The 23,808-nt window shown below is 51.7% G+C and overlaps 8 protein-coding genes across 8 annotated transcripts; 5 read left to right on the top strand and 3 right to left on the bottom strand.

Moving 5' to 3' along the window:
* Positions 1-1,437: 1,437 nt before the first annotated feature.
* On the top strand, positions 1,438-2,346 carry ACET3X_005531 (uncharacterized protein; the record flags this gene model as incomplete). Its single annotated transcript, XM_069451746.1, has 1 exon — positions 1,438-2,346. The coding sequence occupies one exon, from the start codon at positions 1,438-1,440 to the stop codon at positions 2,344-2,346; it is 909 nt and encodes a 302-aa protein (XP_069307575.1).
* Positions 2,347-4,768: 2,422 nt separating this feature from the next.
* ACET3X_005530 (uncharacterized protein) lies at positions 4,769-6,164 on the top strand (the record flags this gene model as incomplete). The annotated part of the gene is made up of 4 exons (XM_069451745.1): positions 4,769-4,822; positions 4,874-5,440; positions 5,500-5,970; positions 6,057-6,164. The coding sequence occupies 4 exons, from the start codon at positions 4,769-4,771 to the stop codon at positions 6,162-6,164; spliced, it is 1,200 nt and encodes a 399-aa protein (XP_069307574.1).
* Positions 6,165-6,667: 503 nt separating this feature from the next.
* ACET3X_005529 (uncharacterized protein) lies at positions 6,668-7,971 on the bottom strand (the record flags this gene model as incomplete). Its single annotated transcript, XM_069451744.1, has 2 exons — positions 6,668-6,957; positions 7,011-7,971. The coding sequence occupies 2 exons, from the start codon at positions 7,969-7,971 to the stop codon at positions 6,668-6,670; spliced, it is 1,251 nt and encodes a 416-aa protein (XP_069307573.1).
* Positions 7,972-8,385: 414 nt separating this feature from the next.
* ACET3X_005528 (uncharacterized protein) lies at positions 8,386-11,302 on the top strand (the record flags this gene model as incomplete). The annotated part of the gene is made up of 4 exons (XM_069451743.1): positions 8,386-8,452; positions 8,511-9,235; positions 9,285-11,010; positions 11,070-11,302. The coding sequence occupies 4 exons, from the start codon at positions 8,386-8,388 to the stop codon at positions 11,300-11,302; spliced, it is 2,751 nt and encodes a 916-aa protein (XP_069307572.1).
* Positions 11,303-11,468: 166 nt separating this feature from the next.
* ACET3X_005527 (uncharacterized protein) lies at positions 11,469-13,067 on the bottom strand (the record flags this gene model as incomplete). Its single annotated transcript, XM_069451742.1, has 4 exons — positions 11,469-12,548; positions 12,617-12,807; positions 12,872-12,892; positions 13,004-13,067. The coding sequence occupies 4 exons, from the start codon at positions 13,065-13,067 to the stop codon at positions 11,469-11,471; spliced, it is 1,356 nt and encodes a 451-aa protein (XP_069307571.1).
* A 116-nt stretch (positions 13,068-13,183) lies between these two features.
* On the top strand, positions 13,184-14,106 carry ACET3X_005526 (uncharacterized protein; the record flags this gene model as incomplete). Its single annotated transcript, XM_069451741.1, has 2 exons — positions 13,184-13,394; positions 13,448-14,106. The coding sequence occupies 2 exons, from the start codon at positions 13,184-13,186 to the stop codon at positions 14,104-14,106; spliced, it is 870 nt and encodes a 289-aa protein (XP_069307570.1).
* A 5,273-nt stretch (positions 14,107-19,379) lies between these two features.
* Positions 19,380-21,806, bottom strand: ACET3X_005525 (uncharacterized protein; the record flags this gene model as incomplete). The annotated part of the gene is made up of 3 exons (XM_069451740.1): positions 19,380-19,693; positions 19,761-21,532; positions 21,613-21,806. 3 exons carry the CDS (start codon positions 21,804-21,806, stop codon positions 19,380-19,382), a joined length of 2,280 nt encoding a protein of 759 aa, XP_069307569.1.
* An 824-nt stretch (positions 21,807-22,630) lies between these two features.
* On the top strand, positions 22,631-23,625 carry ACET3X_005524 (uncharacterized protein; the record flags this gene model as incomplete). Its single annotated transcript, XM_069451739.1, has 2 exons — positions 22,631-23,120; positions 23,183-23,625. 2 exons carry the CDS (start codon positions 22,631-22,633, stop codon positions 23,623-23,625), a joined length of 933 nt encoding a protein of 310 aa, XP_069307568.1.
* Between the last annotated feature and the right edge of the window lie 183 nt (positions 23,626-23,808).

The following is a 23,808-nucleotide window of genomic DNA, read 5'->3' as shown; positions in this document are numbered from 1 at the left end:
CCCTTATATAGTCTAGGAATACTAATTAGCTTAGTTTTTATATCCTAGGGTTAAGGTAGTAGAAAATAGTTTAGAGATATACTTTTTTATATAAGAAACCTTATAGATATATATAGCCTTATATAAACTATACTTAGTTTTTAAAAAGTATAAGGTCTAGTAGTTTTTATACTTTTAGTATAATTTTTTTAACTTTAAATTACTTTCTCTTCTTTATACTAGCTAGAGGACTAGCTAAGCCTCTTTTTTAGGGGGGGGGTATATATAAGGGAGTATTACTACTTAGAGGATACTAGGCCTAACTAGGCCTAGCTCCTCTCTTAGCTCTCTCTCTTCTTACTATATTTTCCTCTCTTCCCTCTTCCTCTCTTCTAGAGGTTATCTACTATTCTCTATTCTAAATATAAGCTACCTTTATAACTAGCTTACCCTTCTATATATAACGTCTACTTTATAAAGACTAATTAGTGTTTTATAGTAGTAAAGCTCTAATATCTATATGTAAAAACTAAAGTTAAAATATTTTTACTAAAAGTAACTAAAAAAAGATACCTATTAAACCTTAAGGGGAGTATAATAGGGATTACTAGCTATTAGCTAGTAATATAATTACACTATATTATAAAGGGGAGAAGGAGGATATAGTATATTTACTATAACTAAGAGGAGGTTATATAAACTTTCTATTTTATAAAAAATAAAATAGTAATATAAAGTAAGCTAGATTATTTAAAGCTATAAAATATCTTTTTTATTCTTATTACTAACTAAGAGCTAGACTAGAAGACTAAAAGTAAATAGTATAAATACTTATAAGAACTATATATTATAAACCTAAGGACCTATAACGCCCTATAATAACCTAAGTATATTAGAAGATATTTAAATAATAAATATACTAGTAAAAGATATAAGTATAACACTATTAAAAGATACTATTATAAATTATAGTAAAGGTATATTTCCTAAATACTTATTTTTACTATATATAGCTATATATAGTTTAACAATGGATAGGTTAAAGCTAAAGCCCTAAACTCTAGGTAGTTCTAGAAAGTTATAGCGACGTTAGGGAGAAGAGGAGTTTTTAAACTATAGTCTATAGCTTGCATCTACACAACTTTATAGGATAAGAAACCTTCTCCTAGTTCTTATAATTTAATATATTTAATTACTTCTTAAATTAGGTTTATAGTAGTAGAGATATAACGTGTTAAAGATAGGATGACGCGTAATGTTAGGATAGTGGGGTGGCTCGGGTAGTGACCTGGCTCGGATGGCGCACAGACACGGTAGTCTCGAGCTCACGACAAGGGCAGAGAGCACCAACCCTACCCCCTGCCCGACGCTTATTCACGTGTTAGCGCGTTCATGTCGCCGGCGCACGCGTTTCAACACCATCACTGATGCGCTTCCACTGCGGCACACCAGCACATCATGGACACTACTGAGCAACTCGATGACGACATCAGCGACTTGCATGCCCGGATAGCCACCCTGAAAGCCCACCGTGCGAATCTCTCTTCCGTCCTCTTGTCGCAACCCCACCTCGCAGCGCGTCTCCATAGTAGCAGCACGCACAACAAGTCCGCCGACGAGGCCAATCCAATCATCGCACAGCAGTCGAAACGCAACCTCGAAAATACCTACCGCGCCTGCGCTGGTGTTACTGCGTACAAAGTCAAAGACCCTGATCCACATGCGCTGAACCATGGCAACATTCTTGGCGTCAGTATAGATGTGTCAATCAGAGGCAAATTCGTCGAGACATATCACGTTTTGCTGAGCTTCAGACAAAAGGATGAAAAGACCATCTTGAAAATCAACAAGCACACTATCCCACCATGTATACCTATGCAGCAATTGTCCAACAAGTGGTTGCCTACGGGCGGCAAAGACGAGGAGAATGATCCAGAACAGGACTTGGTGCAGTTTGGGAGAGTGCTGCGGAAGGAGCTGGTGAGTTGGCACCTGCGTGCCAACGCTTTGGAAGAGATACAGAAGGAAGCTGGTCTGGCAAAACCACAACCGGACAGCGAAACGGAGGGCTTTGCATCAACTGGACGCATCTTGAACGCTTTCGTGAGCGATGACGAGGCGAGCTCAGATGTCGAGGAAGCCGACGACGGGGCCGATAGCGCACGCATACTGGACATCGAAGCCGATGCTGCTGTCAGACAGATCACGGTCGTCTGGGCCAACAGACGGACAGCAGTCATGTCCATCACCAAAGATGGTAGAGTGGAGAGGGCTGTGTGTAGGACAAGAGATGGGGCCCGAGACGACGTCTTCAGTAGGAAGGCCATAGGTCCCATAAGCGGATTGGTTCGCAGACTACGAGCATGAGTAGGCAAGATCGTCTGAGCCTTACGAAGACTCAGGCTTCATGGGCCTACTAGGCACGGCGTTCATGATTTTAACGATACCCCTTGATAGCAAATTGCCCATCGTCTTCATCGAGCGCTCTAGCTAAAAGGTCACGACTCCACACTTTTGACTAGGAAATCACACGACTCCGTAATGGACCCTACAGATCGCCTGTCTGCTGTGGGATCTGATAACGTATTCTGCAGGTGCGCATCACTCAGTTTCTGTTATCAAATGGTGCAAGAGCACTGCGAGCATTTTATCGTACATCGTCCACCACGACGTTTATGATTCTCCAAGTGGTGTGGAAATGTTGCAGTGCAGTGAGAGACTAAACGTGCACTGGCCACACTTCTTAAAGCACTGGTGACACAAGTCAGAATGACCCCTTCCACCTTTCACACGACCACCTCTCTCGCCAGTCATCTCCGTCGCAACAAACCCCACGCTCGAACCCGCCCTGCTTCTCGCCACTATTCTGCATCTGTTTTTGTCTCTCTGTCAGTACTGCAGTTATTTTGTCCCGCCCGATGTGCGAGAAACCGAAGCCGCGGGCCGTCCTACCGCGCACCAGGTGTACGATGCAGCGCGGTGTGCACGTAGATCATGGTGTTTGCGATTTCTTATCCAGCCCTGGGTTTCGACGGCGCGTGCTATCTCCATAGCGCTGCTTAATCTGCAAAACCCCAGCAAAGCATCGCGTGTCGTCAATCACAAGTGGCCAAACGCGGTTAAATCAAAACAATCACACGCTAGCATGCGTCAAAGAAGGGCTCATTCGAAGCGCTACAGGTCAATCTCCCCACGTACACTGGTAGGTTACAACGTCGCTGCATCTGGGGCGGGGTTCCTTCTATATCTGCTCATCTTTCGCGTATGGACTGCCGCTCAATGCAGCTAGCCGTCCGTCCCGCATGCCATCCTTCCCGTCGAGCACCATCTCCTCGTACAGCCTCGGTCTCCACTCTTCTCGTCCGCGATACGCTGCGGCTAACTCACAATCTATCTACACTTGGCGCTGTCAAACTTCTCACAATTTCTCTGCTCGGCTCAAGCGATCAAGCGATCCGACGGCTTGCCACACGTACGCACGCCGAAAAGCCGAAAACATGCTGTAATCCATGGATTTCCATGAGCAGAGTCGACACTGCTTCCCCTGACTAGAAGCTGTACTTTTGCCTCTGAAAAGGCTTGTGCAAAGCCTTATCTCTCGTCCCGGCTCAGGTGGTATCTGCCCCCTGGAGCGTACTCGAGTACACACCATCACGCCCTACATGATCACTTTTCACTCGGCATTGGAGATGTGTCTTCATATCCCGAGGCGTGGTTTCACCGCAAGGCTACCCACCGAGACCATGACGCCGTAGGCCAGGCGTGAAACAGGCCGTTTAGGGTCGCAGCGCAACCTGATGTCATGTTGTATCCCGATGTTACACATCCCAACAACCGCAAGACCATCTGTGGAGCAGGATAGGAATCCTCAGACACGACACACATCTCCAAAGGAAGCTATCGCAACAAGAATTTTGATGTCACTCGCCGTCCGAAGGACATACTAGCTTTCTTTCCGAATGACAGGCGAGCTGCCGTTCCGTTCCCCGCTCACGGCTAGATGAACATGGCGAAGAATACCCGGTCGGTACCGTCGCTGTACTTGGACTCACACGCTTGATTTCTGCTCAAAGGACTAGGTGTTTCCGTCCAAGGCCACTTGTCGTTTTTGCCTACCGGTCAGCTAGTGATTGCTGCAAGCGGTTCGCTCTGGAAGCTTTAGCCGTCGTCTACAGAGCGTAGCCGTCTGTACCTGGTCGATAAAGAGCGCTCCCCACGACCGTTCACGGCCCTAGGTACAGTATGTCATGTCGAATGTGCATGTGCAAATAGCCTGGCCACCTACACTGCACTTACAGTGCTGCGGGTGCATGTGCGGCGATATGTATCATTGAGCCCTGGGTCTTTACACATCTCGTGCCCTCCGTCCTTTTCTCTACTGTTACATTCCTTCCAAAGAGCTTTCGTAGGATTTACTAGTCGCGACTCACCCGCCAGTTGGTCGAGTGACCCTCCTTTACGGTCCTTGACACATTTTCCTATCAATCCTCTTTCACCGCGAGTCATCTTCACTTTTTGTTTCGAGCATAAATACACTTGTCCGAGTCTCCTCAACATCTCCAGCTCTTCTCCCTCTCTTTCCAAATATTTTACGTGATCGTTCAGCACTCAAGCGAAGTCGCATACGTACCTGCACTAGCCCGCGCCACAGACACGTAGCACAAGATAGCGCGCCACTAGCGACATCATAAGGATGCGCGTCGCCAACATACTTGCGGGGGTAACATCGTTACTCTCGTTCTCCACTCTTGTACAAGCCGCTGCGATTCCACAAGTTACTAACGACACCATGACTAGTGCGGCCGTTCCAGGCTACAAACACGTTGCCTACTTTGTCAATTGGGTCTGTCAGCTTGCCTGGATATAGGACATCTCCATCTGACAACATGCGCAGGCCATTTACGCTCGCGCATACAACCCCCAGGACCTTCCTGCGAAAGAGCTTACCCATGTTCTCTACGCCTTTGCCGATGTCCGGGATACGGGCGAGGTCTTCTTGACAGATTCTTGGTCCGACACTGACAAGCACTATGCGAATGACTCGTGGAACGATGTTGGTACCAACGTCTATGGATGCGCCAAGCAGTTGTTCCTCCAGAAGAAGAACAACCGCAACTTGAAAGTGCTACTCTCCATCGGCGGATGGACGTACTCTGCGCATTTCGCCCAGCCTGCGTCGACGGCCGAGGGTCGAGCCAAGTTCGCGAGCAGCGCTGTTGACATCCTGGCGAATCTGGGCTTCGATGGACTCGACATCGACTGGGAGTATCCAGCGAACGAAGCCCAGGCCAACGACATGGTTCTTCTTCTCCAGGAAACTCGTAGGGCGCTCGATGCATACTCTGCACAGCATGCCCCTGGTCAGCACTTACTCCTGACCGTTGCTTCGCCCGCAGGTCCCACCAACTACAACAAGATGAAGCTCGCAGCCATGGACCAGTACCTTGATTTCTGGAACTTGGTAAAAACACACCCCCTGACTCACCCTAGTCGCGCCGCCTGCTAACACCAAGTATCCAGATGGCCTACGACTACGCCGGATCCTGGGATAAAACTGCCGGCCACCAAGCCAACGTACTATCTTCTTCTTCAAACCCGACCAGCACGCCTTTCAGCACCGCAACAGCAATCAACGACTACATCGCCGCCGGCGTGCCCGCGCACAAAATCGTCCTCGGTATGCCGCTGTACGGCCGCTCTTTTGAAAACACAGAAGGTCCTGGTAAACCGTTCTCGGGCATCGGCCAGGGTACCTGGGAACAAGGCGTGTACGATTATAAGAAACTGCCATTGCCTGGTTGCGAGATTAGGACGGATAATGAGGTCATTGCGAGCTGGTGTTATGATGCGGGCAAGAAGCTCATGGTTACGTTTGATACGCCGGAGATTGTGGCGAAGAAGACGCAGTTTATTCGTGATAAGGGGCTTGGTGGGGGGATGTGGTGGGAGACGTCGAGTGATAAGACGGGGGATGAGAGTTTGATTTCTACGGTATGTGTTTCTTTGTCTTTCTTCCTTGAAGCCTTTGTGGGTGCCTTTTTAATACAGAGAGAGATGGACTAACGGGGTTGGTGTAGTTTGTGCGATCGATCGGTGGAGCAGAGAAACTGGAGCAGTCGGCCAACTTACTCAACTTCCCAGCGAGCAAGTACGATAATCTGCGCCAGGGCATGCCAAACAACTAGTGGACTATCCTGTCATGGTAGTTGTGCTGCTGCATCGACGTCTTCGTGCCACAAGACGGCTGGTTTATGTGATAGATCGGGCAAAGAGAGCTAGATTGATATTTTCTTTTGTCATATGAAGACCCAGGGTTTTCTGTATATACGACAATCGTTCATTTCTTTCCTTGAAATGGTAAATGGCCGAACGGGAATATACGGGGCTAGAGGGGAGGCTGGTTTTGGTTGGACAAGAGGGTCCATAGACACGGCTCGTACATACGGTTCTATAAACTCATCGTTTGCAAAGAGCAATCGCGCCAAAGTTCGATGGTGACAAATAGCAAGATGGCAATCCCATTTGCAGCACAATCTATACCCTGCTGCCATTGAAGACAGCCAAATAACTTACATGGTCAAAGTAGATTGTTATACATTGCACAGCCTGGTTGAAGCAGACTCCTACTCAGGACCGAGTTGAAATAATCCTGAACATCACAGTGGGGTCCATTCCCGCACCTCTACATCTACAACGTCTTGCTAGTCTCCTCTGCCGCACTAAGATCTGCGACTTCGCTCTTCCCCGCATTGCCCAGTCTCCGCTTCTTCAAGACGTTCTCGATAAAGGCCTCGCCGGCCTTGTAACTTGAGCGCACGAGCGGGCCAGAGGCGCAGTATAGGAAGCCCATGTCGAGAGCGCGCTGGCGCCAGAGCTCAAACCTGTCCGGTGTGACGTAGTCGTGGACGGCCATGTGGCGCTTGGTGGGGCGCATGTACTGGCCAAAGGTTACGACGTCGACGTTGTTTGCGCGGAGTTCTGTACGCATGTTAGTTTAATCTGTTTGCATACCGGATAATGTGTCGACGTACCCCTCAACGCATGCCAAAGGTCCTCGTCCGTCTCGCCCAAGCCCAGCATCATACTGGTCTTTGTGATGAGCTCGGGCCGTGCCTCCTTGGCCGATCGCAACACGTCCAGACTCTGCCTGAACTTGGCTCTCCTGTCGCGGACAAATGGTGTGAGGCGCTCGGTCGTTTCGATGTTGTGCGCAAAGACGTCGACGCCACTGCGCGCGACTACCTTGGCCATCTCCAGGTTGCCGCCATAGTCTCCACCCAGCAGTTCGACAAGCTGTGTTGGGTTCTTTTGCTTGATCTTCATAATCGTCTCGGCAATGTGATGCGCTCCGGAGTCTGCGAGATCGTCTCGATCAACCACGGTGATGACGACGTAGCCCAGCCCCCACCTCCGCAACGCTTCGGCCGTGTTCTCTGGCTCGTGGGGATCCAGTGGCGGGGGTGTTTTGGATGTCTTTACCGCGCAGAAGCGACAACCTCGTGTGCATGTGTCGCCCATGAGCATGATTGTCGCCGTTGCCGCGCTCTTTGAGCTTCCGCCCCAACAGTCGGAAATGTTGGGACATCTCGCCTCCTCGCAGACTGTGGCTAGATTCAGGCCGCGCAGGTCTTTTTTGATTTGCTTGTAGTTCTGGTTTGCATTCGAGGGTATCGGCGTCCTCAGCCACTCGGGAAGTCGTGTGATGGTCTTCTTGCGGCCTTCGGGGCCGACCTGCACCGTCTTGATCTCGTATGCCTCGGCGGGGGAGAGGGGCGCATCGGGGTTGACAAAGTCGCCAAACGACGGGCCGGCATTCAGGGTATCGCTGAAAGACGTCGCTGGCCGTGAACGCTTTGTGGGGGCTTCGGGGACTGCGGTTTGCGGCGTATCGGAGGTCGTGGCAAAAGTTCTAAGCGGCGTCCTCGAGCGAGGGACAGCTTTGAATGTGGAGGGGGAGAAGAGACATCGCGATCGTGGTATTGAGGCTGCCATTTTCGTTTATGTGTGAAAGAAAAAAAGAAAGAAGGAAAAGAGCGAGCAGGCGTGTCGAGTCTGTGTTGGAGGGCAGAGCCTTGAATACCCGCACCGCATTGAGTTGCGCATTCCCGGCGCCAAGACCTGGGACATGCAAGAGCAGCCCACACGGCGACATCCCTGCAGGCCGCCGACTCGCTCGCGCTGGTCGACGGCATCTTCAACGTCGCCAATTCGACACGGCCAGGCATTCACCACTGCCACTTCTCCCCGACACCCCCACGCCGCCGCACACTCCACTTCCAATTGCAGGACGGCATTTGGACACAGTCACACACGCCGTCGCAAAAGGCCACGTTAGGCGGAGGAAGAGCGGGACAAGTTTACACATCTGCGGAGAGAGCTCGCAGTTCGAAGCTGCACGACACCACCATGGACAAGAAGCACGAAGACGCTGGCGGAGTCGCCCAGATTGACAAGACGTCGGTGTTCCAAGAAGGTAGGGCGGCTGTCACTCAGACCATAGCCTGGCGGGGGGGAAAGCTGACGGTGTCCAGCACGAGTATTCAACCAGAGCCCTATATCGCCCAGGAAATGTAGAGTGATCCTGACCAAGCTGGCCCTGCTGCTCTTCACTGGCGAGAGCTGGGGACGCCAGGAAGCCACGACCCTCTTCTTTGGCATCTCCAAGCTGTTCCAGAACAAGGATGCTTCGCTCCGCCAGATGGTCTACCTGGTCATCAAGGAACTCGCTGGCTCCGCCGACGATGTCATCATGGTCACCTCGTCGATAATGAAGGACACGTCCGTCGGCAGCGACGTCGTATACCGCCCAAACGCCATCCGCGCCCTCTGCCGCGTCATCGACGCTTCGACCGTCCAGGCCATTGAGCGTCTCGTCAAGACGTGCATAGTCGACAAGAACCCCTCCGTGTCCTCGGCCGCCCTCGTCTCGTCGTACCACCTTCTCCCAGTCGCCAAGGATGTCGTTCGAAGATGGCAGTCCGAGGCTGCGGAAGCTGCGTCGGGAAGCAAGTCGGGTGGAGGTTTCTTGGGCGGATTTGGAGGAGGGTCGCATAGCACTCTGCAGGCCAGCACAAACTACATGACACAGTACCATGCCATTGGTCTCCTCTACCAGATGCGCGCTGGCGACAGGATGAGCTTGGTCAAGATGGTGCAGCAATACTCTGCTGCCGGCGTCGTCAAGAGCCCTGCTGCTACCGTCTTGCTGGTCAGGCTGGCTGCTAAGCTCGCTGAAGAGGACCCGAACCTGCGCAAGGTAAATTGTGTTCACTTCATAGCAAAAGACTCACTGACACTCCTCGCAGCCCATGATGCAACTTCTCGACGGCTGGCTGCGCCACAAGTCGGAAATGGTCAACTTCGAGGCTGCAAAGGCCATCTGCGACATGCGCGATGTCTCCGACGCCGAACTCGTACAAGCCGTTCATGTCCTCCAGCTCTTCCTCACGTCGCCTCGCTCCGTCACCAAGTTTGCCGCCCTACGCATCTTGTCGCAAATGGCTTCCTTCAAGCCGGACGCCGTCCGATCATACAACCAAGACATCGAATCGCTCATCACCAACTCGAACCGCAGTATCGCCACCTTTGCCATTACTACACTCCTCAAGACGGGCAACGAGTCTTCAGTCGACAGATTGATGAAGCAGATTACAGGCTTCATGGCCGAGATCACGGACGAGTTCAAGGTTACTATTGTCGAAGCTGTCCGAACGCTGGCACTCAAGTTCAAGGCGAAGCAGTCTGGATTCCTTGCTTTCCTCAGTGGCATCCTGCGCGATGAGGGTGGTTATGAGTTCAAGCGGTCGGTTGTGGAGGCTATCATGGATCTTATCCGCTTCGTGCCCGAGGCTAAGGAAGATGCGCTTGCTACACTGTGCGAGTTCATCGAAGATTGCGAGTTCACCAAGCTCGCCGTCAGGATTCTTTTCGTTCTTGGACGCGAGGGTCCTTCAACGCCCCACCCAACCAAGTACATTCGCTACATTTACAACCGCGTAGTCTTGGAAAATGCCATCGTCAGGGCTGCGGCAACCTCTGCTCTCTCCAAGTTTGGCGTTGGGCAGAAGGACCCTGAAATCAAGAAGTCGGTCCACGTTCTCCTCACAAGGTGTCTCGATGATGTTGATGACGAGGTCCGTGATCGAGCCGCGCTTAGCCTTCGTCTGATGGACCAGGAAGACGACGACATGGCTGTCAGCTTCATTCGCAACGACTCGATGTTCTCACTCCCTGTACTGGAGCACCAGCTGGCCATGTACGTCAGCTCGGATTCCCGCGAAACCTTTGAGACAGCTTTCGACATCACCAAGATCCCAACCGTCTCCCGCGAACAAGCAGATGCGGCAGATCTTACCAAGAAGACTGAAGGCGCTACTCCAACACTCAAGGCGCCCAGTGCGGCCAAAGCACCGTCAAAGGCTGGTGCCGATGCCGCCGCGAGCGCCGCATCAAATGCTCAGAAGTACGCTGCAGAACTGCAAAAGATTCCAGAATTGGCAGCGCACGGCGGTGTGCTCAAGTCAAGCGATGTTGTCGAGCTCACAGAATCCGAGACCGAATATGTTGTCACCGCCATTAAGCACATCTTCAAGGATCACATTGTCATCCAATACGACATCAAGAACACTCTTGAGGATACTGTGTTGATAGACGTGGAGATGGTTGTCACACCAGAGGATGACGGAGATGTGCAATTAGAAGAGGAGTTCGTTATCCCAGCGCCCAAGCTCACCACCAACGAGCCCGGCACCGTTTACGTATCCTTCAAGCGCTTGGAGACCGAGTCACAATTCATCGCCGCTAGCTTCAACAATGCACTCAAGTTCACAAGCAAGGAGATCGACCCAAGCACGAACGAACCAGAGGAAGGCGAAGGATACCCAGACGAGTACCAGGTTGAGGATCTGTACCTCACCGGTGCTGACTACGTTGTTCCGGCATATGCAGGCAGCTTCGATAATGTTTGGGATCAGTCGAATGGCGATTCGGCAACCGAGACATTGCAGTTGGGCAACATGAAGAGCATAGCAGGTACGTCATTAATTTCACGAGATATCTGGAATGATGAACACACGACTAATAGTTTACAGATGCAACCGAGCAACTTACAAAGACTCTTTCCCTCCAACCTCTCGAGGGCACAGATGTCGCTCTGTCGACTTCAACACACACTCTCAAGCTTTACGGCAAGACCATCACAGGCGGCAAGGTTGCTGCCATGGTACGGATGGCCTTTAGTGCCAAGACTGGTGTGACGATGAAGATTGACGTAAGGAGCGAGGAGGAGGGTGTTGCTGCATTGGTCGTGGGTAGCGTGGCGTAGGTGATGACGGATTGAGATTTGTTTAGTAGCGTGTCTTGAAAGCGTAAAAGGTCAATGGGCTTCTTGGTAGCACTCTTGATATGCACAGTTCAATGATCATACATGTTAAATGTTGATGGGATCAACCAACAAGCGCCTTGAGTTATAGAATCCTCTCTGCACTCTTCTACGATGTAAGTGCTTCGATGGCCTTGTTCACAAGACTCCGTATTTGCTTCCATCTCTTCACCAAAGTCTCCTTTTGGCCCTCCGCAAGCTCACGTTCATCTTCTTCACTCAGATCCACATCCTCGACCTCTTCTAACGTATCCACAATCTCCCTCGAGTACCTGGTCAACACATTCGCCAGATACTTATCCAACCTCGCCTGATCCCTCACCCCATCATCATCCCCAGACACAAACGCCGAATACCTCCTCGAATCCAGCACCAGCAGCCTAAGCACAACCTGCGTCCTATAACACACCGTTTCCTCCTTCCCTGCACCAAACAACGTGTAGTCGCCATAGAATCCATCCTCCTTCAGCGCATCGACCTGCTGCTTATCCAACAAAGGAATCAGCACGTGATCCAAAGGTAAAGAGTCATGTACATTTCCCTCTAGAATAAATCCATATTCCACAAGCAAAAAATCATTCGTGTGCGGTCCGTAGGTAACAAAGACCTCTTCGCCCGCAGCATAGGCACGGTCCGCGGTCACGGAGTAGCCCTGGCTGTCGTGCTGGGGATGGCATCCGTTGTCGGAGTGGTTGAAGTAGTCGATGAGCGGACACATGCAGTAGCAGTCGTCGGCGGTGAGTTTCTGGCGGCGCTTTGGTAGGCGTGGGTGGGCGTTGGGGAGGTCGGGGTATTCCCAGTAAAAGGTTCGTGTGTTGACTATGAGCCAGGTGTATGTGTACAGGGCTTTGGTGATGGAAGGAGAAGGGAGGTAAGGGGAATGTGTTGTCCAGTCTTTTTCTAGATTGGAACGTTGTTTTGTGAGGAGCGCTTTGCATGCGGGTGGGAGGAGGGACTGCAAGGAAGACGGGTAGTGGATTGGCATGGTGGATTTGAAATCTTGTTGCGTGGGCCAGACGTCTTGCCAGAGGTGGTAGGAATGCGGTTCCTGGCCGCTGTACCATAGGGATAAGGAAGCGGCGAGTTTTCCGTGCACGGTGGCGTTTTCTGGAAGCTTGAAGGCGTGGATGGAGGGGAGGGCGACATGCACGAGGGATTTGTTGGAGACGTGGACTAACTTGTCTCCTTTCTTGATGATTTAGTTGAGAGTTGGGTGGTTGGGTGATTTGGGAAGGGGAGGGGGACGGGGGAACTGACTTTGATGTCTTTGGCGGCTACGATACCCATTCCTCGTCCGCTGAAGCGTGCTGGAGCGATTCCGTTTATTTCAACTCCATTGAATTTGGCCCAGTCGACGAACTGGGTGTGTTGTTCACCAGGATCTAGTGCTGCGGTCATGGTTGCAGGGAAGATTTCTGAAACTTTTCGGCTTGATGTACTCGTACAACCTTACAAGATGTTAGTGGCAAGATCTGCAGGCATCATTTTGATTGAAAGGACTGAATGCCATACTGAAGGTCCTGACAAAGTTTGCTGTACAAGCAGTGTTCAGTCTGCCTAGGTACAAATTGCTTTATGCCGGATCGAGGCCCAGGTTGCTGAACAAGCAGACTCAGTAAGACGACGGCAGATGATAGTATCAACTGATTATGTAAATCAACGCATCGATGGCGCAATTGTCTTTTTCGGAAGTCGAATGAAGAGTCATGATCGAGTTACTTTGGTGTGGCTGGTGGCATGTGGCGTATCGATAAGATTGCATCATGTCATCAGCTCAGAACCAGCTTTCCTACACTTCACGCAATTCCTTGCTGACACGCGTAAATGGCGAGAAATGCGCGGATACATCAGCTTCAGAAGCTGACGTTGCGCTCTTCGTTCCAAACACCTTCGTTTGTACAGCCATCTCGCTGCTTTTCAGTCCTCAACCGCCCTCCGCCAAACTATGAGGGCCACATACCATTGACGCGCGTGGAAAGGCTAGGACTGGCAATAGGTTCGGGTCTCGGGAGCTTCTTGGACCCCCGGAGAGGAGGTGAGATGAGATCCCGAGATTTCACACCAGGGCGCGCTGCTTACGCAAGTCAGACCTCATCGCATCCTTTGGCGAAGCAACCGCACAGCCCTATTTCATATACAAGCTTCGCGATCGCATGCTCCTAAGCCCCACGGGCCGACGAATATTACGCGACCGCCCGCGATTAACGTCTACCTCGCTTGACATTCCACGCCTCCGCAACCTACCGCCGAATACACTGGGCTATGCGTATGCTGCATGGCTTGACCGCGAAGGCGTCTCTCCGGATACGCGGGCGGCAGTACAATACATAGATGATGAAGAGTGCGCATACGTCATGCAACGCTACCGCGAATGTCATGACTTCTACCATGCCCTGGTAGGATTGCCTGTGTTCCGTGAAGGCGAGGTTGCTCTGAAAGCATTCGAGTTCGCAAACACTGGTCTTCCCATGACCGGCCTGGCTGTGTTCAGCGCTTTCACTCTGAAGAAGGCCGAATGGAGACGTTTCTGGGACGTCTATGGACCATGGGCTACAAGGAATGGCGCACAGAGTGCCGATGTGATCAACATCTACTGGGAGGAAGAACTAGAAACAGACATTGATCAATTAAGAGCTAGGTTGGGTATTGAGAAGCCACCGGATCTACGAGCTATGCGCAAGGCTGAACGCGAAGCGCGCAAGAAAGAGAAGGAGGCCAAAGAGAACATGGCATGGGCTGCCGTATGAAGTAACATATATGTACATTATCGTGTGACAACGACTTTACACATGTCGTAAATTTAGCCTGTCGATTGTGCAGGATAAGTCTCATGCAGCTTCCTCGCTCGAAGTAAGAGGCGACACAAAGATGCGGGGTCTCCACACGGGACGGATCCCGCAAGCCGAATCATCCATTCCGGACGGCCATTTCCTATGAATGCGGCCAACCCGCACTATGTATTTGGCCTGCTTTCTATAACAATATCCGGCTCACGGGTGCTACTATGGCCGAGAAACGGAAACATGATGAATCTGTTGGATCAGACCAGCCACGACTACCACCAGATGATGGCCGCCCATCCCCAGGCCCAGTGGATAGTCTGACGGTGGAGAATTACCCCAGAAAACGAATAGCGATAGCCGTGGGTCGACATTGCCTCTTACCTTTTGACCTGGATCACTCATATCGTTTAGTGCAACGTCTGTAGATTTCGAAAGACTCGTTGTGATGCCCAGAAACCGGTTAGTGAGACGACAGCGCTCTGCATGTACCGCTTGTTAACAGTCATAGTCATGTGGCTTTTGTACCGAGCTTGGTATTGAATGTACTTATCGAAAACCAACAGTTGGCGACCGGACGAAATCAGTCGGTCCCTCACCAGAAGCTTGGGCAAGCATCGAAAGACGACTGGCACAAGTTGAAGCCAGACTTGATTCTACACAGCAATGTGTACATGGATCCGCCACCCTCTCACCCAACACGCCTACTTGTAGCGATATTCGTCATCCACCAGAGCCTAGATCTCGACACTCGAGCGCCAATAGAATGGCGATTGAGAATGTCAACACCACCACCATGTCCATTCCGTCGGTCGGCACACCAGTACCATATGATTTCGCTTACCGACAGACAAGCACCGAAGGCAAGACGCCAAGACCTAGTCTTATAACTTTCCGCGCGCCTCCTTACATCCATGTAGAGAGTTGGGATTACACGGCTGACTTTTATGACGATGAGATCCTGGCTGGTGAACAGCTAGCCGACCAATGTGATGCAGCCGTCTTACGTCCAGCGGATTTATCACGACGAACTTGCCGGCGGCTCCAACAACTGTTCGTCGAGAACTTCCTTCGCTGGACACCAATCTTCGACCAGCGAACCTGTGTCAGCGTGCTTGAACAAGCAGACTCGGGTGGCTTTGCCTTCTCCAGTGCACCGACGTGTCTGGCCTTTCTGATCTTGGCCCTTGGTGCAATCTCTGAAGATAGAAATAACAGCCCAGACAACCTCACACCTGGATTAGAGTACTTTGCACGAGGCTCAAGAATTCTTGAGCATTTGTCGCTTCGTATCGGAAATTTGACCACCCTTCAGTGTCGGATCCTACAAGCTTCATACTTCAAGTTTGCTATCAGACCTCTGCAAACATGGAATTCGATCACGCAAGCGGCGCGTGATTGCATGCATATCCTGTCGTCGAGAACAATGCAGCGATACAACCCGTCCGACCAAGAAGCATTCAATCGAGCGTTTTGGGCTTGCTCTACAGTGCTCCATGAGTGAGTTTTCTGCGCGCGGCCTACACTTTTGGGCTTGATTGTGGGAATTCCAACTAACATATCCCTTTGTATAGGCTCGAGGCGACATGTAAAATGCACCCCATCGGTTTGAGCCATTTCCACGAATTGGTTCCGCTTCCCCAGTTCGAAGAGGAGGATTCAGGCTTTTATTTCTTTCTAGCGCAAATCAGTCTCAGAAAATTCCTGACACAGACTCTTGAAGTGGTTGGATATTGTAAGTGTCTGCAGACTTGATGATTACAGCGTGCACTGACCTGGCGGCCTTCCTTTCAGTTACAGGACAGGTCATATTTGCACCTGTTGTAATTGGCGAGCTGCGCAAACAAGTGCGCGAATGGTACGATCATCTACCTTCGGTCGTTCAATTTCCCCTCGATTCGACGCCGCTATTTGACTCTAGGAAATCTTTCCTACGGGTTCAGTACATCGCTTTACATGTGGTGCTTGGCTGGCCATCAGTGCTCAAGGTACTGGAAATGAACGAAGAAGAGGCCGGCGCTCAAGACCACGAAACGATAGCGGTTACAAGGGATCATGCGCGACACTGCATAAGGAGCTCAGCTTTATTTCTAAGTATAGCAGACGAGCAGCTCATGGGAAGAAAGATGGGAACGCACTTTACCCTCTATCCGTACGGCGACTGTTCCTGATGAGGCTGAATACCTACTAAGTCTGTCCAGGACGTTTGCGTGCTTTGAAAATCTCCTGATTGCATTCGAGCATCCGGCTCTCGCCTTCATCGAAGAAACCAAGCAGGAACAGCATATCCAGAACGGATACGATGCACTGCGACCATGGGCCCATCTTCCCCTCATTCGACGGGGACTAGAAAGGGCACGCATCTTAATGCAGCAGGACAATCTCGCACATATATTCCGCGCCTACTCGGATGAATTACCGCAAAGCGTGTTTGGTGTTAGTCCACCAGTAGCAACGAGTCATGACTGGAGATCTCCGCATGCCGGATCCGCCATGAAACCATGATAGCCGCCTGGATCCCTGGATGGCATCTGAGTTTCCCAGTAGGATGGCAGATCGGGTTGTAGTACGCATGAACGAGGGAATCCCACTGGCGCGAACCGTGCCGTAAAGGCGTCATGTTGATCGGAAGATATGCATCATGGCCGTTATAAACGTCCGGCCCGACCCCTGAGAACGAGCATCCAGTATGATTGTTTGTTTTCATCCTTTATTTGTTCCGCCAGGGCGCCCTGCGGACGGATCCGAGCAAATAGGATTGCTTCCGAGTCAGATGACGCCAATCGACTGCAGCCATATTTCGATAGAACACTGTCGATCTACATTTTAAGCTCATCGCTGTGTCCGGAAGTAATCGATTGCGCACTCGTTCCCTGTATATGAACAAGCAGCATTGGAGATTTCTTGCATTGCTGTACGTAGGCAGCTACCTCTGGCATTAGTAAGACTATCTAAAGTCAGGTTCAAGACTCAAAAACCAACGATTGAACAGATGCCCATCCAATAATGCTCACTGAGTCAGGATTTGTGTTTTGCACGATATGGAAATTGGCTAACATACACTGCAAACGTGCAAATCACGAGACCATGATGGTCGCAAATAATGAAACAAGATCAGTCCTTGGGAACAGCCTAAGCTATACAGCGAGTTGTGTTGCTGCACATTGTCTTCACTGGATTCGAAGAGGCTGTCTTCCAAAACAATGAGGTCTGCAGCGCCACCCATTCTAGATTACGTGGATGTATGGTTGGTGCTGCTGCATTGTGGTCTAAATGCGACAAAACTTACGCCGAAACGAGCCATGCCATCATGGAGCCTCGTAATGACTGGGGCATAGCGACCCTATCAAGCGTGTTGCGCTTATCGACTTTCGACTGACCGCTCAGGCGGGTGCTGCAGATGTGATTTGAGTAAGGGTTGTCCTGGCTTGGAACCATTGCTGCAAGCATCACGTACGAGATGCAAAAGGTATGACGTTCGCAAATCCAAACTCTCACCGGCGTCACGGCACCAATCGTAATACATTGTTTTCTGTTTGTCTCAAATGCTCATGGGGTGCTTTATTCCATGGTATCATCCTTCTAGCCTATATCACTGGCATACGACTCAACTTTCTGGTTTGCTATGGGGCAAAACAGACAACCTGAACTCTACGCAGCGGCGCTTATACCCTATGCGGTTGCTGCAATCGCACTAGTCTCTCGGTTGGCTTCTCGCCGTCAGACTAAGCATCCTTTGGTGTGGGAAGACATTCTGGCTATCATTGCCTTTGCTAACGGAAGCGCTTTCACCTTCATCAGCATATATAGTATGTAGTACCGCATAGTCGAATCAACCGCGCACTGACAATTGCAAGAGATGCGATGGGGACTAGGAAAGCCACTTCAAGACGTGGACATGCCAGAGGATGAGATTGTGTACCATTATTTCTTGGACCTTTGGGTAGACATGTGGTTCTACACATTCTCAGTCGGACTCTCAAAGTTCGTGATACTAGGCTTCTACTGGAGAACCTTTTCACTTTCAATCATCAGGCAGCCTATCAGAATCCTGTTCGTCTGCGCGGTGGGCTGGATCATCGTCAGGGTGAGTGAACAAACAACCTCACAGTCCAAGAACAACACACTGACCTCCAAAGGTCACACTCATCTCTACGCTATGCCAACCGATTCGGAAGTTTTGGCACAAAGACGTCCCAGGCAAATGCCCTCTGGCACCGATGCTGTCACTCTTTGCATCAAGCATACCGCACTTCATTCTTGAAGTTGCGATACTGCTATGTCCGCTCATCGAGATCTACAGACTCCACATTTCAGCCGCACGCAAGATCGCCGTGGCAGCCATGTTCGCATCTGGGATACTGTGAGACTCCCACACAAGACCTTTCGACTTCTGTTGACGCGAGTAAAGGGTCTGCGGCTCAGCGCTCGGCAGTATTATTCACACTGTCGCACTCGACAGAAAGAACAATCAGGATCTCACGTACGATGGCATCGACGACCAAATCTGGGCGGTGTGTGATGTCAATTTGGCATCTTTTGCAAGTCAGTAGTCATCTACGTCGACCTATCGTTGTTATTGGGAATGATTGAACTGATCAGTCTATTAGCATCCCTTCCCCTGCTTCGCCCCATCCTCCGCTCTTGCGGCGCCATGTTCACATCTCTGAGATCAAATTATAGGTCCAATGGTCGCAGTCATTACGGCAACGCAAATTCGGTTCCAACATTTGGTAGTGCGCCCAAACGGAGACGCAGCCAGCCCCTGACAACGACCAATCTAGATACTGGGTCTACGATCGAACTGGCTGGTGGATTGTGTGGCTACAGAGGCGAAAACTGTAGCAGGATACCTGCTCTACATGAGCACGAGTACGAAGATGGCATGTACGATGATAGTGGAGACAAGGTCGAGACACGGGGCGGTGTACATGTACGCAGTGAGAGCAAAGTGGATTTTAGTAGCGTTTAATTCTATCCATGTGAAACTTTAATAAGTACCTTGTGCTCCTCAACTGTAGCGTCACGAGTTGCAGAGGACTCAATGTGCGTTTGTTCGCTGCGGTATAGCGTAACACATAAGGCGACTACAAAGTGATAAACAAGATAAAATCAGATGGCAAGGTTGTAACATTATTATCCCCCCCAACCCCAAGCCTTCAGACCAGCAGATATATGCTGTCCGTAAATGCAACTACGCTTCCCCCCCTCCACGCTCTCCGCTCCACAAAACCCGGGTATCACCTCGCCGTCTGACAAATCGCAATAGCAAAAGCTCTCAAATCGCCCCTCGTCGCCTCCTCAATATCCTCTTCAACAAGCCGACCATACTTTTCTTCGTACTCGGCCTTGACCCTAAACAAATGCTGACGATCCCAGTGAAACCTCACGAGGCGCGAGATGAGCAGCTCGACGCGTTGCTGACGTTCATGTTTACTCGACGTTGTTTCGCGCGACGACAGCCGGCCGTTGGAAGAACGAGCGTCGTTGACAGGTTCCATGAGATCCATGAGTGCGTGGTGGAGGAGCATTGCGTCTCTTGCGGGACGATTAACTAGAAAGCGATTAGTACACGAATGAGATACCAAGATTATTGGTAGGGAGGGGCAAAAAGAACTTACTAACGCCATTGAGGATATGTGCAATGACCTCGCCAACCAAATTATTACTCTTCTTCAGAGCATCTCGCGCAAAGTTTGCTTGATACCGCTTCTCATACGTCCTCAGCACCTCGCGCAGATGCGTATCGCTCCGCATAATAACAATGCTCAGCATCGTACTCTCCCCGCCCTCCTTTGCCCTAATAGCTCTATACAGCGTATCCACATCGCGAACGCGGTACTCGACGGGCCACACATCGCTTTCCTCCTGCCGCTCACCCTCGAGCGCCATGAGCACAGCTTTGCGGAACTTGTCGGCCTTGAGCTCCTTGTCCATGCACTTGGTCAGCGAGTCGCCGTACCGCTTATCCTTGAACGCAGCCTTGATTTCGCGGATCTCGTAGTTCTGACGACCCATTAAAGATTCGATGAGGAGCTCGCGACGCGCAGAGTTTGACTGGTACCAGTAGTTTGCCCAGTAGCCCTCTCCTTCGTATTTCCCTAAAGCTGTCACGTACGCAATCTTCCCAAAGTTACCAGATGTTTTGAGTTTGATGTGTTTGGCGATGTTGATACCCCTGCCTTGTACCTTGCAGTGCCGTTTATACTCTGCTCTCAACTCGAGCATCTGGTCATGCGATAGCGCCGGAAGAATATCGACAATGGTATCCACGTCAGGGGTTCGCGCAGCCAGAGCGTCAACAAGCGCCAGCGCGTCATCCGTAGCATCATACACCCTTACTCTCCGCTTCTCTTTCTCTTTCTCAGGGAGTCTCTCGTTGCGCCCATATGCCGCCATTGCCAGCTTGTCGTTGTGCTTAGAAGACCTTGCAGGACTCGGCGAGCGCCGCGAGCTAGAATGCGCACGATGCCGGCCATGAATCGAATGGCCAGAAGCCCGCGGCGACAGGGTATCAAGGGGAGGCAGATGGTCCAAATCGTCGTCTAGCATCAGCGCCTGGGGCATAGGGCTAATGGACTGATAGGTTCCGTGGTAAGCTTCGAGCAGCGGACTCGGCGGCGGTAGTCCCGTCGAAAATCCTCCAGGCATGCCTCCAGGTACAATGGTATGCAGGTCGGGTCGGTTTCCGCTCACCGACAGCCTGTCCATGCGCAGCCCGTCGGGTCGGTCGCCTGCACCCAGGTGACCTTGTGGACGCAGCTCGACGACATTGCGACCGTCGTGTGTGCTCATTGGACCCGAGTAGGAAGCGGCGCGGTGGTGATCAGGACGCGGCGAGTGGTGACCCATTGGCGGAGGTGGGTAGCCGCCAGACTGATCCGCTGGCGGCGGCTGGGGCGCCTGTGGCATAGTCGCATACTGTGACTGCGGCGGCGGAGCTTGTGGCATGGGGGGATATTGGGAAGGCGGTGGCTGAGGAGCCTGTGGCATGGTCGAGTATTGCGATTGCGGCGGAGGGGCTTGCGATGCCGCTGTGTATTGCAGTTGTTGGGCCGACTGCGTGTACGAGGGACTCATGGGCTGCGAGTTGTGTCGAACAGCTGGCGGCTGGCCCGCGTTGCCCACTGGCTTCGCCGTGTACTGGAGGGTTGGGTTCGCATACTGAAAGCCCCCACCGTTGCTCGTCGCTGTCGCGCCCGCTGTCCTCGGGGGCGCGTTATGGGAAGCTGGGGCTGCCGTGTAGGCAAAGTTGTGTGCGGTCGGCGCATACTGGACATTGCCAGGCTGGGCATACGCGACACCCGCCGAAGACGCGGATTGCGAGTAGCCCGGTCGCTCGTGAGGAGGGAGGTCGGTGTAGTTGCCCATGGTAATGGGTTCGCTCGCTGGTCTGGCCGCCATGTCTCAGTTGAATTCGTGGTATGTCTGTCGCAACATTGGTGCAGACACGATTCTTCGCGCAGTACTCACGTCGCATATTGCTGCTGACCCTGACCGTGACCCGGCTGCCTAATCTCATACTGCGGGGTTGCAGCTCCGTTGTCAGCTGCACCGTATCGCTGAGGCTCGCGCCCGTCATGGCTGCGCGAGCGCGCACGCTCTCGACCGCGCCCAGGCGACTTGGACCGCGAGCGCCTCGAGCTGTCGTCCGGCCGTAAAGACATGGCCTTGTTCGTTCACGTCACTCGTCAATTGACGGCGCAGATGTCAGTTCAGCGTGGTCGAGAGTTACGCGCTGCCTGGTCCAGTTCAGTCCAGTCCAGTCCAGTGCACGCGAGTACCAAAATTGCGATGGCGGGAATCTGCCACACCATAGCCGCCTCCTTCAGCCTCGCTCATGTCCACGTTGGGGGCCGAAATCTGTGCTCACGTCGCGCTTCTCGCCAGAATGCGACGTCCAAGAGGCGTCAAACCACATCGCAGAGCAGCTCCGTAGGTTCATGTTGTAGCATTATTGTCAGACTGGTGTCGTTGGGTTTGACACGCTGGATGCGGGGAGGGAGGCTTGCTCCCATGCCAACACGTACATCGGCACTGCACTACAGCCACGAGTCTTATCCGCATAACAGCATCCGGCAGTCGCCAGACACGCTGATGACTATCTGCCGGACACTTGTGTTGAGCCGCTCCAGTTCCGGAACGCGCCGACATGGACGTCGCCATCGGCGAAGACACAAACTGTGGGGCTCAACTCACCGCTTTAGCTACCCTCCACGGAAATTCTAGCCTCTCTACGCGCTTTTTACAAGTCATGAACGGGGCATGCTGGGTACTATGATGCTTAGGCTCTCCGTTTTGTGAAAAGATTTCAGCTCGGGCTGATGTGCTGTGTCGGCAGAACGCCACGATGCTGAGATAGACGAACCACGACTACGGCCTATAGGCGGTGACCATCAGCTCAAGCCACGGCGTTTTACACTGTAGTTAAAGCTGAGGTTACACCACCTTTTAGGGATTAAGCTTTCTTGCCATACCCTTTGCTACAATCATGGCTATTACAATATCACCCCCGGATAATCTTCAGCCCCAATCGGCACTCCTCCAACTGCCTACAGAAATCAAACACATCATCTTTGGACTTTGTTTCGTTGCCGAAGCTCCTATAATCGACCCTCAGATTAACAACTCAAAAGACCGACAAGATAGAAGGCCGTGCACGATACCAGGCGCTGCCCTGCTCCAAACATGTCGCAGAACCTACCACGAAACCGACCGCCGTCCACTGTTCGCCCACAACACCTTTCGTTTCCCGAATCTTACTCGGATGCGGACTTTTCTCTACGCGCTTCCTCTCGAGTACAGATCGCGTATCCAGGACATCGAGATTGACCTGCGGGAACTAAATTCGGATCGCCCTCATATTGCACGTGAGTGGCTACAATACACTGCGCTATCAAAGAGCGAACCCGCGGGTTCACTCCGCGCCGATGCAGTCGGCCTACGGTGTTTGCGACTAAACCTAGAGTCATGGCCTATCAGTAGGTGTTTTCCTGCAGGAATCTGTATGAGACTTACGCTGACTTTGTGATCCACCACTCAGTGCCCATGATCAGGAGTGAGCTTTGGCTATTCATCAAGAGCATGCTCTCAGATATCGAGGGCTTGGACAGGATTGTAGTGACTGGAGCTAGTAAAGGCAAGGCAATGGAGCGAAAACTGCCATGGTCGCCCGTACATTTTGTTGGCGGCGACGACGTTGGAGCTCACGACTTGCTTGCTCGAATGAACAAGTGTGTCACCGGCAACTGTAGCGACAACCTTGTCAAATGGACAAGGCATAATGGGAAATTACAGCTAGAGGTACTCTCAAAGTCGAGCCTACAAAGTACCATCGCCGCGCCATGGGCACGGGCTTCTGGAACTGATAGCCGCACAGAGGTCTGGCCACCAAACGGAGTCTGTCCGTTATTTGCTTGCGAGAACCGTTACTCGCATGGAGAAGAGTCTGAAGATAAACAACTCAATCCCAATGCCGCCGGATGACGGGCCTCGCCGGATCCCATGGACCATGAATCTCATTCTTATACTTCTGGAGACCGATGAGCCACCAACTGCAGATTCCCATGCTCAAAAAGGTCAGGATGCCTCCTAAGATTGCGCCCGCCAAGAACGCGCCGCGACCTCCTCCTGTCAGGGTGATAAAAAGGCCGCCCCACGCGCCTGTTA

This window comes from Alternaria dauci, chromosome 4 (genome assembly GCF_042100115.1).
Source record: "Alternaria dauci strain A2016 chromosome 4, whole genome shotgun sequence".
NCBI lineage: Eukaryota > Fungi > Ascomycota > Dothideomycetes > Pleosporales > Pleosporaceae > Alternaria > Alternaria dauci.
Note: the sequence above shows the minus strand (reverse complement) of the source record. Positions and strands in the feature narration are given on the sequence as shown.